The 15,460-nt window shown below is 41.0% G+C and overlaps 1 protein-coding gene across 1 annotated transcript in view; it reads right to left on the bottom strand.

Annotated features, from left to right (window-relative positions):
- Positions 1-15,460, bottom strand: part of SV2B (synaptic vesicle glycoprotein 2B) — a 79,822-nt gene that overhangs the window by 20,886 nt on the left and 43,476 nt on the right. Inside the window, exons 5-8 of the mRNA XM_027083138.1 lie at positions 14,706-14,795; positions 8,671-8,781; positions 7,787-7,875; positions 1,200-1,364 (exon numbers count right to left, since the gene is read on the bottom strand). Of these exons, the coding sequence (XP_026938939.1) occupies positions 1,200-1,364; positions 7,787-7,875; positions 8,671-8,781; positions 14,706-14,795 (455 nt within the window). The remainder of the gene's footprint in view (positions 1-1,199; positions 1,365-7,786; positions 7,876-8,670; positions 8,782-14,705; positions 14,796-15,460) is intronic.

The raw sequence follows: 15,460 nt of genomic DNA, 5'->3' as shown, positions 1-15,460 counted from the left end.
TTGTGGCTGAGCCTCAGCATTTAAAAAAATCATCTGAAAATCTGAATTCCATGTCCACGGATAGTCGGTCCTAACTTCCCTGCCCCAGGGGCCTTATACTTGTAGAAATAACATTCCCCTTTTTTTGGCCACACTTTCTTTCTCATCCTAAATAACAGTGAACATTTGCTAACGTCTGGCCGGTAAGAACATGTGGACTAGACTGCCCAAGCCACCTTCCTTGGACTTCACCCAGACATACATTTCTTTCTCACAGTCACGGTCATGGCCACTTAGACACACAGGTGGGTGCAGGCTGGGGAAGTAGAACCGAGTCGGAGGAGAAAATTCATGGTGATAATTCTTGCACAGACACATTAACCTGGGGGCAGTTTATACCACTGACACTGGGCTGTGGTGTTTCTGGTGTATCATGCCCTCGACTGACCCAGTGAACTTGCTAAGGATAATTCAAGGAGGGAAACAGCAGAGGTGAAAATGCTCAGTTTAGTGGAGCATGTGGCCTGGAGGAAACTGTCCTGCCCTGACCCATTTGGGGTCTTCAGAGGGCAACCTCAAAGCGGTGTTCTGAAAGCCCAACAGGCTGGACTATCCACCTCAGTGTCCCAGGAGTAGGAAGAGGAGGAGTCAAACAGATTGAGGAGGATGTGGGCGGGACTTTTCTAACACTCCACTCATTTTTGCCCCAAAGCACAACAACATTCTTGATGACAATGGGCCATGCCAATCGTCGCTTGGAGGTAATGTTAGGCGAAAGAATAACATAAGATAGTGTTATATTGGCCTCTGGATTTGCTTCTGAAGAAGCATCCAGAATCAGAGAAAAAGCTTAACAGCCAGGCTGTGAGTTGGTGCAGGACCTCACTGGTGAGAGCTCTGGGACCTCTCTCCAGGCAGGCATCACTGAGGGGCTCTCTGCGCATCACCATTAAAGATGCGAGGTCTCAGGAGAGATGATTTGGTTGACCCTCCTTGGATGAATCAACCTTAGGCAGGATGACAGGGGACAGCACAGTACAGACAGAGCCACCAGGGGCACTGTCGAGTCTCTGGCAGCCATGGTAAGCTGCAATGCTCCACCAGCCTTGGAGCTCAATCCTCACCATATTGAATTCTTATCTTCCCAATGGCTCTCTCCCCAAGACAGTCCCCACACACAGCCCCCTTGATCTGAGGAAAGCCCATGGTCTCCCACTTACTTGTCATTCACAAGTTTCCCACGTTGGTGAATCTGATTTTCCATTGTGAAGTTGATTGTGACACCATACACGTGCTCATCGTGAAATACCTTCATTTTGGACTTGTATGCTTCATCTTGAAAATACCGGATCATATCAGGGAACCAAACTGTCAGTCCATAGTAACTGTAATACAGAAGACAGAATATTTGAGCAGCAACACCATCAGAGACTGCATTCAGGACTTGATGTAAATCAAGCCCATTTTAAATGTATCAGTATGGTTCATTAGAAATATCTAATAATATAACTCATCATATTAATAGGTCTAAGGGAAAAAAATCATGACTACATCCATAGGTGCCAAAAAGGTATTTGATAAAAAATGACATTCATTCCCAATAAAAACAATAGATTAGGAATTCATGGACGCTTTCTTAGCATGTAAAAATATGTATATCTCAGCTCAAAAGTCAGGATCTTTCTTAATGAGGAAACACTGCAGTCATTACCACTAACATAAGAAACAAGACCAGGATATGCATTATCAGCACTACCATTTAACACTATGTTGCAGGTCTTAGCTAACTCAGCTACTCATGAGAAAGAACATAGGAATATAAAGTTGCAAAGCAAGAGGTAAAACTATCTGGAGGGCAGACAGCAGAGGCAAGAAGAACTATAATCCTACAGCCTGTGGAACAAAAAACACATTCACAGAAAGATATACAAGATGAAAAGGCAGAGGGCTATGTACCAGATGAAGGAACAAGATAAAACCCCAGAAAAACAACTAAATGAAATGGAGATAGGCAATCTTCCAGAAAAAGAATTCACAATAATGATAGTAAAGATGATCAAGGACCTCAGAAAAGAATGGAGGCAAAGATTGAGAAGATGCAAGAAATGTTTAACAAAGACCTAGAAGAATTAAAGAACAAACAAAGAAAGATGAACAATACAATAACTGAAATGAAAAATACGCTAGAAGGAATCAATAGCAGAATAACTGAGGCATAAAAACGGATAAGTGACCTGGAAGACAGAATGGTAGAATTCACTGCTGAGGAAGAGAATAAAGAAAACAGAATGAAAAGAAATGAAGACAGTCTAAGAGACCTCTGGGACAACATAAAATACAATAACATTCACATTATAGGGGTCCCAGAAGGAGAAGAGAGAGAGAAAGGACCCAATAAAATATTTGAAGAGATTATATTTGAAAACTTCCCTAACATGGGAAAAGAAATAGCCACCCAAGTCCAGGAAGTATAGAGAGTCCCATACAGGATAAACCCAAGGAGAAACACGCTGAGACACATAGTAATCAAATTGGCAAAAATTAAAGACAAAGAAAAATTATTGAAAGCATCAAGGGCAAAATGACAAATAATATACAAGGGAACTCCCATAAGGTTAACAGCTGATTTCTCAGCAGAAACTCTACAAGCCAGAAGGGAGTTACATGATATACTTAAAGTAATGAAAGGGAAGAACCTACAACCAAGATTACTCTACCCAGCAAGGATCTCATTCAGATTTGATGGAGAAATCAAAAGCTTTACAGACAAGCAAAAGCTAAGAGAATTCAGCACCACCAAACCAGCTTTACAACAAATGCTAAAGGAACTTCTCTAAGTGGCAAACACAAGAGAAGAAAAGGACCTACAAAAACAAACCCAAAACAATTAAGAAAATGGTCAAAGGAATATACATATCGATAATTACCTTAAACATGAATGGATTAAATGCTCCAACCAAAAGACACAGGCTTGCTGAATGGATACAAAAACAAAACCCATATATATGCTGTCTACAAGAGACCCAATTCAGACCTAGGGACACATACAGACTGAAAGTGAGGGGATGGAAAAAGATATTCCATGCAAATGATAATCAAAAGAAAGCTAGAGTAGCAATACTCATACCAGATAAAATGGCTTTAAAATAAAGAATGTTACAAGAGACACTACGTAATGATCAAGGGATCAATCCAAGAAGAAGATATAACAATTATAAATATATATGCACTCAACATAGGAGCACCTCAATACATAAGGCAACTGCTAACAACTCTAAAAGAGGAAATTGACAGCAACACAATAATAGCAGGGACTTTAACATCTCACTTACACCAATGGACAGATCATCCAAACAGAAAATTACTAAGGAAACACAAGCTTTAAATGACACAATAGACCAGAGAGATTTAATTGATATTTATAGGACATTCCATCCAAAAACAGCAGATTACACTATCTTCTCAAGTGCGCATGGAACATTCTTGAGGATAGATCACATCTTGGGTCACAAATCAAGCCTCAGTAAATTAAGAAAATTGAAATCATATCAAGCATCTTTTCTGACCACAACCCTACGAGATTAGAAATCAATTACAGGGAAAAAACGTAAAAAACACAAACACATGGAGGCTAAACAATACAGTACTAAATTACCAAGAGATCACTGAAGAAATCATAGAGGAAATCAAAAACCACCTAGAGACAAATGACAATGAAAACACGATGATCCAAAACCTATGGGATGCGAGAGGGCAGACAGCAAAAGCAAGAAGAACTATAATCCTGTAGCCTGTGGAAAAAAAACCACATTCACAGAAAGATAGACAAGATGAAAAGGCATAGGGCTATGTACTAGATGAAGGAACAAGATAAAACCCCAAAAATACAACTAAATGAAGTGGAGATAGGCAACCTTCCAGAAAAAGAATTCAGAATAATGATAGTGAAGATGATCCAGGACTCGGAAAAAGAAGGGAGGCAAAGATGCAAGAGAAGATGCAAGAAATGTTTAACAAAGACCAAGAATTAAACAAAAAACAAATAGAGATGAACAATACAATAACTGAAATGAAAACTACACTAGAAGGAATCAGTAGCAGAATAACTGAGGCAGAAGAACAGATAAGTGACCTGGCAGACAGAATGGTGGAATTCACTGCTGCGGAACAGAATAAAGAAAAAATAATGAAAAGAAATAAGACAGCCTAAGAGACCTCTGGAACAATATGAAACACAACAACATTCACATTATACGGGTCCCAGAAGGAGAGGAGAGAGAGAAAGGACCCGAGAAAATATTTGAAGAGATTATATTTGAAAACTTCAGGGAACGAAGATAGACAAGATGAAGCGGGAAGTTTATAGCTATACATCCTACCTCAAGAAACAAGAAAAATCTCAAATAAACAATCTAACCTTACACCTAAAGGAACTAGAGAAAGAAGAACAAACAAAACCCAAAGTTAGCAGAAGGAAAGAAATTATAAAGATCAGATCAGAAATAAATGAAAAAGAAATGAAGGAAATGATAGAAAAGATCAATAAAACTAAAAGCTCGTTTTGAGAAGTTAAACAAAATTGATAAACCATTAGCCAAAATCATCAAGAAAAAAAGGGAGAAGACTCAAATCAACAGAATTAGAAATGAAAAAGGAGAAGTAACAACTGACACTGCAGAAATACAAAGGATCATTAGAGATTACTACAAGCAACTATATGCCAATAAAATGGACAACCTGGAAGAAATGGACAAATTCTTAGAAAAGCACAACCTTCTGAGACTGAACCAGGAAGAAATAGAAAATAGGAACAGAAAAATCACAAGCACTGAAATTGAAACTGTGAATAAAAATCTTCCAACAAACAAAAGCCCTGGACCAGATGGCTTCACACGCAAATTCTATCAAACATTTAGACAAGAACTAACACCTATCATTCTCAAACTCTTCCAAAATATAGCAGAAGGAAGAACAGTCATTCTACAAGGCCACCATCACCCTGAAACCAAAACCAGACAAAGATGTCACAAAAAAAGAATACTACAGGCCAATATCACTTATGAACATAGATGCAAAAATCCTCAACGAAATACCAGCAAACAGAATACACCAGCACATTAAAAGGATCATACAACATGATCAAGTGGTGTTTATCCCAGGAATGCAAGGATTCTTCAATATACGTAAATCAATCAACGTGACACACCATATTAACAAAATTGAAGGATAAAAACCATATGATCCTCTCAGTAGATGCAGAAAAAGCTTTTGAAAAATTTAACACCCATTTATGATAAAAACTCTCCAGAAAGTAGGCATAGAGGGAACTTACCTCAACATAATAAAGGCCACATATGACAAACCCACAGCCAACATCGTTCTCAATGGTGAAAAACTGAAAGCATTTCCACTAAGATCAGGAACAAGACAAGTTTGCCCACTCTCACCACTATTATTCAACATAGTTTTGGAAGTTTTAGCCACAGCAATCAGAGTCGAAAAAGAAATAAAAGGAATCCAAATTGGAAAAGAAAACGTATAACTGTCCTGTTTGCAGATGACACGATACTATACACAGAGAATTCTAAAGATGCTCCCAGAAAACTACTAGAGCTAATCAGTGAATTTGGTAAAGTTGCAGGATACAAAATTAATGCACAGAAATCTCGTGCATTCCTATACACTAATGATGAAACATCTGAAAGAGAAATTAAGGAATCACTCCCATTTACCACTGCAACAAAAAGAATAAAATACCTAGGAATAAACCTACCTAAGGAGACAAAAGACCTCTATGCAGGAAACTATAAGACACTGATGAAAGAAATTAAAGATGATGCCAACAGATGGAGAGATATACCATGTTCTTGGATTGGAAGAATCAACATTATGAAAATGACTATACTACCCAAAGCAATATACAGATTCAATGCAATCCCTATGAAACTACCAACGGCATTTTTCACAGAACTAGAACAAAAAATTTCACAATTTGCATGGAAACACAAAAGATCCTGAATAGCCAAAGCAATCTTGAGAAAGAGAAGGAGCTGGAGGAATCAGGCTCCCAGACTTCAGACTATAGTACAAAGCTACAAGACAGTATGGTACTGGTATAAAAACAGAAATATAGATCAATGGAACAGGATAGAAAGACCAGAGATAAACCCACACACATATGGTCACCTTATCTTTGATAAAGGAGGCAAGAATATACAGTGGAGAAAAAACAGCCTCTTCAATAGTGGTGTTGGGAAAACTGTACAGCTACATGTGAAGGAATGAAATTAGAACACTTCCTAACACAATACACAAAAATAAACTCAAAATGGATTAAAGACCTAAATGTAAGGCCAGACACTATCAAACTCTTAGAGGAAAACATAGGCAGAACACTCTATGACATAAATCACAGCAAGATCCTTTTTGACCCACCTCCTGGAGAAATGGAAATAAAAAAAAAAATAACCAAATGGTACCTAATGAAACTTAAGACAACACTCAGAATGGTAGAAAATATTTGCAAATGAAGCAACTGACAAAGGATTAATCTTCAAAATATACAAGCAGCTCATATAGCTCAATATCAAGAAAACAAACAACCCAATCCAAAAATGGGCAGAAGACCTAAATAGACATTTCTCCAAAGAAGACATACAGATTGCCAACAAACACATGAAAGAATGCTCAATATCACTAATCATTAGAGAAATGCACATCAAAACCACAATGAGGTATCACCTCACACCAGTCAGAATGACCATCATCAAAAAATCTAGAAACAATAAATGCTGGAGAGGGTGTGGAGAAAAGGGAACCCTCTTGCATTGTTGGTGGGAATGTAAATTGATGCAGCCACTATGGAGAACAGTATGGAGGTTCCTTAAAAAACTAAAAATAGAACTACCATACGACCCAGCAATCCCACTCCTGGGCATATACCCTGAGTAAACCATAATTCAAAAAGAGTCATGTACCACAATGCTCATTGCGGCACTATTTACAATAGCCAGGACATGGAAGCAACCTAAGTGTCCATCGACAGATGAATGGATAAAGAAGATGTGGCACATATATACAATGGAATATTACTCAGCCATAAAAGGAAATGAAATTGAGTTATTTGTAGTGAAGTGGATGGACCTAGAGTCTGTCCTACAGAGTGAAGTAAGTCAGAAAGAGAAAAACAAATAGTGTATGCTAACACATATATATGGAATCTAAAAAAAAAAAATGGTTCTGAAGAACCTAGGGGCATGATAGTAATAGACAGAGACGTAGGGAATATACTTGAGGACACGGAGAGGGGGGAGGGTAAAGCTGGGATGAAGTGAGAGAGTGGCGTTGACATATATGCACTACCAAACATAAAATAGATAGCTAGTGGGAAGCAGCCGCATAGCACAGGGAGATCATCTCGGTGCTTTGTGACCACCTAGAGGGGTGGGATAGGGAGTGTGGGAGGGAGACGCAAGAGGGAGGAGATATGGGGATATATGTATATGTATAGCTGATTCACTTCGTTATACAGCAGCAACTAACACAACAATGTAAAGCAATTATACTCTAATAAAGATGTAAAAGAATAATAATAAAAAAAATTTTTTAATAAAATACAAAATTTTTAAAAAAGGATCAGAAATTTCCTAGTTGTAGAAGCCACTAGAGTTGGTTGCCTGTTACTTAGAGCCAAAATCATCCAATGTGACACAGACTCTGTAAGTTAGAACCAACTGTAACCCTCAGTGTATAGATGAGGCACCTGAAGTGCGAGGAAATTAATGAACTTAAGGAAGACAGAGCTTACCTTAAAGCCATGGTGAACCAGACCACAGCCAGAATCAGTGTGTTCATCCTGTAGGGCCCCATCACACAGTACAGAGCATTTTCCCAGACCTATAACACACAGAAGAGATGGGTTGTTAAAGGCAGAAACTTGTGACTTGGAAGAGCTCATTTTTAATATTTTCTATTAAATTGCCTAGGAACCCATTATCTTCCAGAGGCAGCAATTCTGCTCAAATAACAAGGAAAGCCTCTTCTCTTCTTACTGGCTGGTCTCAACTTCTAACCGTCCTGTAGCATCTGGGAACACAACAATGCTCCATGCATGTGACAAAAAGCACACGGAGTGGAGATGTCAAGGCAGTGAATAGCCTTGAGCAGTGAGTTCTGCTCCCCGCCAGTGGGAATGGGTGATATTCCAAACATTGAACCACCTTTTACACCAGGAAGGTTATCCAGGCTCAGGAGACTCTGGCCATTGACTGCCTCAGTGTTCAATAGTTGATTCACCTCACAGGAGCCTTGCCCTTCAAGAAGACTTTCTCAGAAATCACCAACAAATCTCAAAGGGGTCATTTCTTTAACCCACTCCTTTCTTCCTATGGATTATTTAATGAGAAGGTGCTAGAGAGAAAGGTTTTTACTCAGACTAGACATTGCACCTACATTCAAAATCTCTGCCTTGGGAAGGAAGAACAAAGGAAAGAAACGAAGGTCTATAGTTTGTGGCTCAAGGGCTCACAGGTAAGCATGGGCTAGGACCCGAAAGTCCCTATCCAAGGTAGCTTCCTGCCCACCACACTGTCTTGGGCTGATGGGGGTGTTCAGGATCTCTATTCTTCATCCACTGACGTTACAGATTTCCATAGAGCCTCCCTCTCAACAACCCCAGGTCCCCAGCTGTACCTGCTTGAAAGTGGTCTTGAATCTGACTAGCCAGCGCTGGTACCAAGTCCCTGTTGAACTTTGGATCTCAATGAATTCATCCATTTGCTTGGGAGTTTTAATGTTGGAAACCTGTAAAGCAAAGATTGGCTAGAGAATCTTAACCCCACTTTGACTTTTCAATTTTTAGTTTAATGTAACTGACTTTATTAACTTACTTAGGGCTAGAGGAGCTTTCGGTGACCCTACAGTTCAGTAATTCTTAGCCAAAATTGTACATAGCATCTCTTAGGGATCTTTCTCAGGTGGCTATGTCCCACTGCAGACAAAATGAATCAGAGTTTTTTCACTCAATTATGGCTTTGGGAAATACACTGAATTCCTGTTTATATCTGATTTGCCCATAGTAGAGTTGACTCCACCTTAAAATTCACAAGTCTATCCTTAATGGATATTAACATCACAGAAGTCTAGAACCCATATAGGCAACAGTGTGTGTGTGTGTTTGTGTGTGTGTGTTAGGAAAGGGGGTTTGCTATGCAAGACATTTTTAAAACACAGCAGAATAAAAGACATTATGTCCTCCTTCTGCACAGCAAAGGAAATCATCAACGAAATGAAAAGGCAACTTACTGAATGGGAGAAGATACTTGCAAATCATATATCTGATAAGAGACTAATATCCAAAATATAAAAAGAACTCATGCAACTCAACAGCAAAAAAAAAACAAAACAAAACAAAAAGATCCAATTAAAAAATGGACAGAGGATCTGAATAGACAGTTTTCCAAAGAAGACATACAGATGGCCAACAGGTACGTGAAAAAAAATGCTCAACATCACTAATCATCAGGGAACTGCAAATCAAAACTACAATGAGATATCACCTCACACCTGCTAGAATGGTTATTATCAAAAAGACAAGAAATAACAAGTGTTGACAAGGATGTGGGGAAAAGGAAATCCTTCTGTGTTGTTGGTGGGGGTGTAAATTGGTGCAGCCACTATGGGAAGTAGTATAGAGGTTCCCCCTAAAATTAAAAATGGAACTACCATATGATCCAGCAATTCCACTTCTGGGTATTTATCCAAAGGAAATGAAAACACTAACTCGAAAAGATATCTGCATTCCCATGTTCACTGAAGTATTATTTATAAAAGTGAAGATATGGAAACAACCTAAGTGGCCATCAACAGGTGAATGGATAACAATGTGATACACACCCACCCACGCAAACACACACACAATGGAATACTACCCAGCCACAAAAAATTAAAAAAAAAATCTTGCCATTTGCGACAACATGGATGGACATCGAGGGCATTATGTAAGTGAAATAAGTCCGACAGAGAAAGACAAATACTTTATGATCCCACTTATATTTGGAATCAAACAAACAAACAAAACAAAACAGAAACAGAAAACCAAGTTCATAGATACAGAGAACAGACTGGTGGTTCCCAGTGGGGAGAGGGGTTATGGGTGGATAAAATAGGAGAAAGGCATCAAAGGTACAAATTTTCAGTTATAAAATAAGTCATGGGGATGTAACATAGAGCATGGGGACCATAGTTAATAATACAGTATTCATTACTTGAAAGTTGCTAAGAAAGTAAATCTTAAAAGTCCTCATCACAAGAAAAAAAATGTCTGTAAATGTGTGGTGACAGACGGTAACGAGACTTATTGTGGTGATCATTTTGCAATGTATACAAATAACTGAATCATTATGTGGTGCACCTGCAACTAATATAATGTTATCTGTCAATTATACCTTAATTTTTAGAAAGAGAGAGAAATTATGTCTTCCTTGCTACCCCTGGTTTTCCTGGAGGAAATCAAAGAGATAGGGAATGGAAATAAGGCTGTATATCTCAGGGCTCCCCCAAGGGCCCCGGAAAGTGTTAATTTGTCCAATGTCAGCAGGTAGCCCCAGGGAGCAATCCTGACTCATTAAGACAGCGATTTTCAGTTTAATCAATGTTTAAGACAACTACTGCCTTCTATAACTAACCATCATGTTAAGGAGATTCCTGACCACACAAACTCTTAGCCAAGTTATCAAGGTCCGTGCATGCAGACCAATTCAGAGCAAAATAGAAGAGTGTACTCAAAAAATTCGAAACCAGTTTCTATCACCTCCTCCAACAAACCTTTCTTTCTAGGGAGAAAAGGCTTTAGTCGTAAGTGTCTCCATCTCTTCCTTCAGCCAAGGGACTGAGAATGTGAGGAGACAGAGAGAGAGATGAGGCTGGATATCCACAGGGGGAAATACAGTTCCTGAATTAGGGACAATTGCTTCTTTAATTCCCAAGCTCTGAGCCCAGGAGGGCTCGGCTTTGTTTTTCTAAACACTGAAAACAGTGGGTCTTCTCTTGGGAGGGCCGGATACCCTTTTGAGAACCTGGTAAAAGCATAGGTGCTCTTCCTAAAAATCACAGGTATGTAAGCATGCCAGAGCCTCCTGGGCTGGTCCTGCCATTCCTGGGAGTGTGGCCTTTGCAAATGCTCTTCTGCCCAGGCCCACACAGGGACACAGGAGAGAGAACGCAGCAGGCCCTCCAGTGTGACTCTTGGCTGGAACTGGTCTTTGTGTTATTAGGTATCCCAGGGAGACCAAGAACCCAGCTGCAGCCGAAAGAGGCCGAGGAGAAGGTTGACCCCAAGTCAGGAAGCACGTTAAGAATCTCACTAAATGGGACTTCCCGGAGGTCCAGTGGTTAAGACTCTGTGCTTGCACCACAGGCGGCGCGGGTTCAATCCCTGGTCAGAGAACTAAGATCCCGCGTGCCTGAGGTGTGGGTGGGGGAGAGGGGAAGGAAATACAAATTTTGTCTTTGCTTTGCTCCTGGGGAAAATAACACCCTATTCCCTCCGGATCTGGGAGTGGGCGTGTTGACAACTTGCAAAGCATAATTACTCTAAGTTACAATTAACTAGGATACTTGTCTTTGCTTCAGTCTAAAGTAGAATGCAGTCTGTGTGGTCTGTGCTCACCCCAGCCTTGCAGAGCATGGGTTCTCAGGGGAATACTTCAACCCACCCAGTGGACACCTGCCAGGGGGCTGTTCAGAAGCTTGTGAGGTAGCGACAGGGGCTGGTGAAAGCCAGGGCTCTGTAGGGGAGGGGAAAGTATTCCTCTACCCTCTTAGGCTCCCTGGCTGGGTCTGGAAGTTAAACTGGCAAAGAGAGATTAACAGGAGGAAAGCATCCACATTTTACTGAATTTTTACATGTCCGTGGGAGCCTTCACGAGAGAATGAAGCCCTGAAGAAGTGACCAGCCCAGGAAGTTTTTATACCTTGTAGAAACAGTAAATTTGTGAAGAACTGACAAGACAAAGGGATTTGGGCTAGGGTGAAGAAATGGTGAAGAAGTAATTAGGACGATAAGGGTTAGTTTAACAAGGTTTGTTGATACAGCCTTCTTGGCCCTAAGTTCCCCATCTCTGCTGAGAACAATGTCTTCTTTCCTCCTGGTGCCTGGAGAGCACCTTCCATGTGGGAGACTTATGGCCTGTTTCAGGGAAGAAGGGGGAGCAGGGGGAGGTCAGAGTGACATTTCTACTTCTGCTGTTTTCTCAAGCTCCTTCAGCTTCCGATATTCAATATGCCGAGGTGCCATATCTTGGGGTATCATGTCCTGAACCCCATCAGCTCCAAGGTGGATGTGAGGAGGGCCACATCCAGGGCTCACCATGAACACTAAGAGCCTGGCCTACCCTAAGCTCTTCCTCCAGGCCCCTGAGCATGTTTACTGTGAGTACCGTCTACAGAGGGGAGCACACAGGATCCTAGCAGATGACCCCATTCGGCAGGGCTGAGTATCACTCCTGACTCCAGCCACTGCCCAGCTGTCTGAGGTCAGGAACACTTTCAGGCTGTTTTTCTTTTCTTTTCTTTCTTTCTTTTCTTTTTTTTTTTTTTGGTACGCGGGCCTCTCACTGCCGTGGCCTCTCCCGTCGCAGAGCACAGGCTCCGGACGCCCAGCCTCAGCGGCCATGGCGCACGGGCCCAGCCGCCCCACGACACGCGGGATCCTCCCAGACCGGGGCACGAACCCGCGTCCCGAGCATCGACAGGTGGACTCCCAACCACCGCGCCACCAGGGAAGCCCCCTTTTCTTTTTTTTTTTCCTGGCCCATCCAGTCATCCTCTTCTACAAAATTACTATGATCATCAAGTCAGTTTGGAAATACTGAGCCCGTGACCTTTTTAATTCCCTTTTCCTGAGAAAGGGTGAAATCTACTAAAAGCAGAGGTTATACCCGAAGACTCAGTAACATCACCTAGGAATAAGCAGGAGCTTGGAGAGAAGGCTATAGAATGGGTGGGGTGGGAGGCAGGACTGAACCAAGCATACCCAGACCCCAGGGGACAGGGCGCTCCTGCTAGCAACTGGGGTCCAGACCTGCAGTCCAGCTGCAGCATGAAAACCCATCACAGGGAGCGGCGGGGATGGGAGGTTGGGAGAACCACCAGTTCCCTTATCATCTTTCATTTGGAGTAGCTCTGCTAATTGTGCTGCTTCTTCCTTTTTTTTTTAAGTGTGGGAAATTTTTAATAAGAAAGTTAATTGAGGAAGGATTAAGAAAATGAACTAGCTAAAAGTTCTATTTTCAATTACATTTCGTTTATCCAACCGGAAAGTCTATAAATATTGTTAATGGTGCTTCTTAATAAATGTTTGTGATAAAAGGACTGGTCCCATATTTTAGATAATTTTAGGAGTGTTGGAATTGGGGAAATATTCCACTGGACAACTTTCTATAAAATCTATTATTTGAGTTTATTTGTTTAAAAATATGACATAAAATATTTGGATAATAGTTAACATCTATGTAGTATTTACTCTAAGCCAGGCACAGTTTAGGTGCTTGATTTTAATCCTTACTATAACTGTATTCATAGACATTGTTATCCCTCTTTTCCCAATGAAGAAAATAAGGCACAGACAGTAACTTGCCTAAGGCCACACAGCTAGAACATGTTAAAATCAGGATTTGGACCCAGACTGGTCTGGCTTCAGGTTGTAGATTCTTAGCTGCTATGGGGTCCTGCCTGAGAATCAGGGGTTTCAAGTAACAGGTTAACAAGAAAAAGTGTTTTACTCCAGACTCAAATTACGGAAGCCAAAGAAGCAAAAGCAGTGAGTTGGAGTAGGTGGGAGTTAACTCAGGAAGGCTTCCTTGAAGAAATGGATTTGGAGTTGGTCTAAAAGGGGGTCATGCAGACAGGTGCACAGGGACCCTGCCGTGGGTATTCCTCGTGGTTGGCCACAGCTTGGTGGGAAGAGCACAGTTCATGGTAACTAACAGGACCTCCCCGTGGAAACTGACATTGGCCAGTTTTTCATTTTTTAAACTAGTGAGAAAGAAAATCCAGGCTAACAGCCAATGCTGGTAACGATGCTGAGAAACAGGTATCCTATCATTGGTGGTATCACAGATCATTGCAACCCTACTGAAATGTAATTTGCAATGCATCTCAAAAGCTATAAAAATACTCATGCTGTTTGAGGCACTCATTTTATTTCTAGGGGTCTACTCTTAGAAAACAAACCCAGAACATGAAAGGAAAGGAACTATGTGCAGGAAAAGGTTCATTGCAGCAATATTTGCAGGAACAAGGTAATAAAGCAGGGCATATGCATCTCTAACATTGGGGACATGTTTACGAAAACTGTGTTAATGTTTCTAATATTAATGTCCGTTAAAAGGATGATTCGGAATACTATGAGACACATATAGAATGCCTATAAGTACTCCTGAATAATCTATATGCATTGATATATGTAAATATATGTACATATGGTTATCCCCATATGAATATAGCTAGGTTTTCCCTTTGCCATATTTGAACACTTAGCAGTACCAAGAAGGTATCCATCAAAATGTAAAGAATAATTATGATGCAGTAATAGGAATGTCAGGGGCTTTATTCCCCTTTTGACAAATTTTCTGGGATATGCTTATATAATAAAATTATTTTTTAGCAAACCAAAGCAGTGAAGAGGAGAGGCCCCCTCCTGTTGGCATAGGTGACCATGCACTCACCGTGAACACCTTCTCTGGGGCCCCCTTAGCCCTCATGTTGGTGTCGTGAACGTGCTTGAGAATCATCCAGGCTTCGTCGTGTTTGCCCATCTGGTAAAACCAAGGAGAGAGACATGAACAGTCTTTTGCTGATTAGGGGTGGAAAACCCTACAAGCCCAACAGGTGCTGATACCCAAGTCTGAGGCGATTGGCCATGGATGTGTTACTATCTAGGGCTTGTGAAAGACTAGGACAAGTTTCTGTCGCAGCCCATCTTGGAAGGATAGTAAGGTTGTACCTTCAAGGTGTAAATGCTGGGTACTATTATCATTATAGGCTGTGAGTAACTACCCGTAGTTTAAGGTTGAATAGACTGCAGGGTGGGAGTCATGTTCCTCCCTGGCAGGACAAAGCAAAGACACAACATGTGATGGGTTGAACTATGTCCCCAACCCTAAAAATATGTTGAAGTTCTAGCTGCCAGTACCCCAGAATGTGACCTTATTTGGAAGCAGGGTGGCTGCAGATGTAATTAATTAAGGTGAGGTCATACTGGGGTAGGGTGCACCCCTAATCCAACATGAACGGTGTCCCTATAAGAAGAAGCCCATGTGAAGACCCAGAGACACATAGAGAGAACACCGTGTGGTGACAAAGGCAGAGACTGGAGTGAAACAGCTGCGAGCCAAGGAATGCCAAAAAATGCAAGCAACCCACCGGAAGTTGAAAGAGGCAAGTAAAGCTTGCCCTAAGGGCTTCCAAGGGAGTGTGGCCC

This window comes from Aethalodelphis obliquidens, unplaced genomic scaffold, assembly GCF_003676395.1.
Source record: "Aethalodelphis obliquidens isolate GAN/ISIS:26980383/991018 unplaced genomic scaffold, ASM367639v1 scaffold49, whole genome shotgun sequence".
NCBI lineage: Eukaryota > Metazoa > Chordata > Mammalia > Artiodactyla > Delphinidae > Aethalodelphis > Aethalodelphis obliquidens.
Note: the sequence above shows the minus strand (reverse complement) of the source record. Positions and strands in the feature narration are given on the sequence as shown.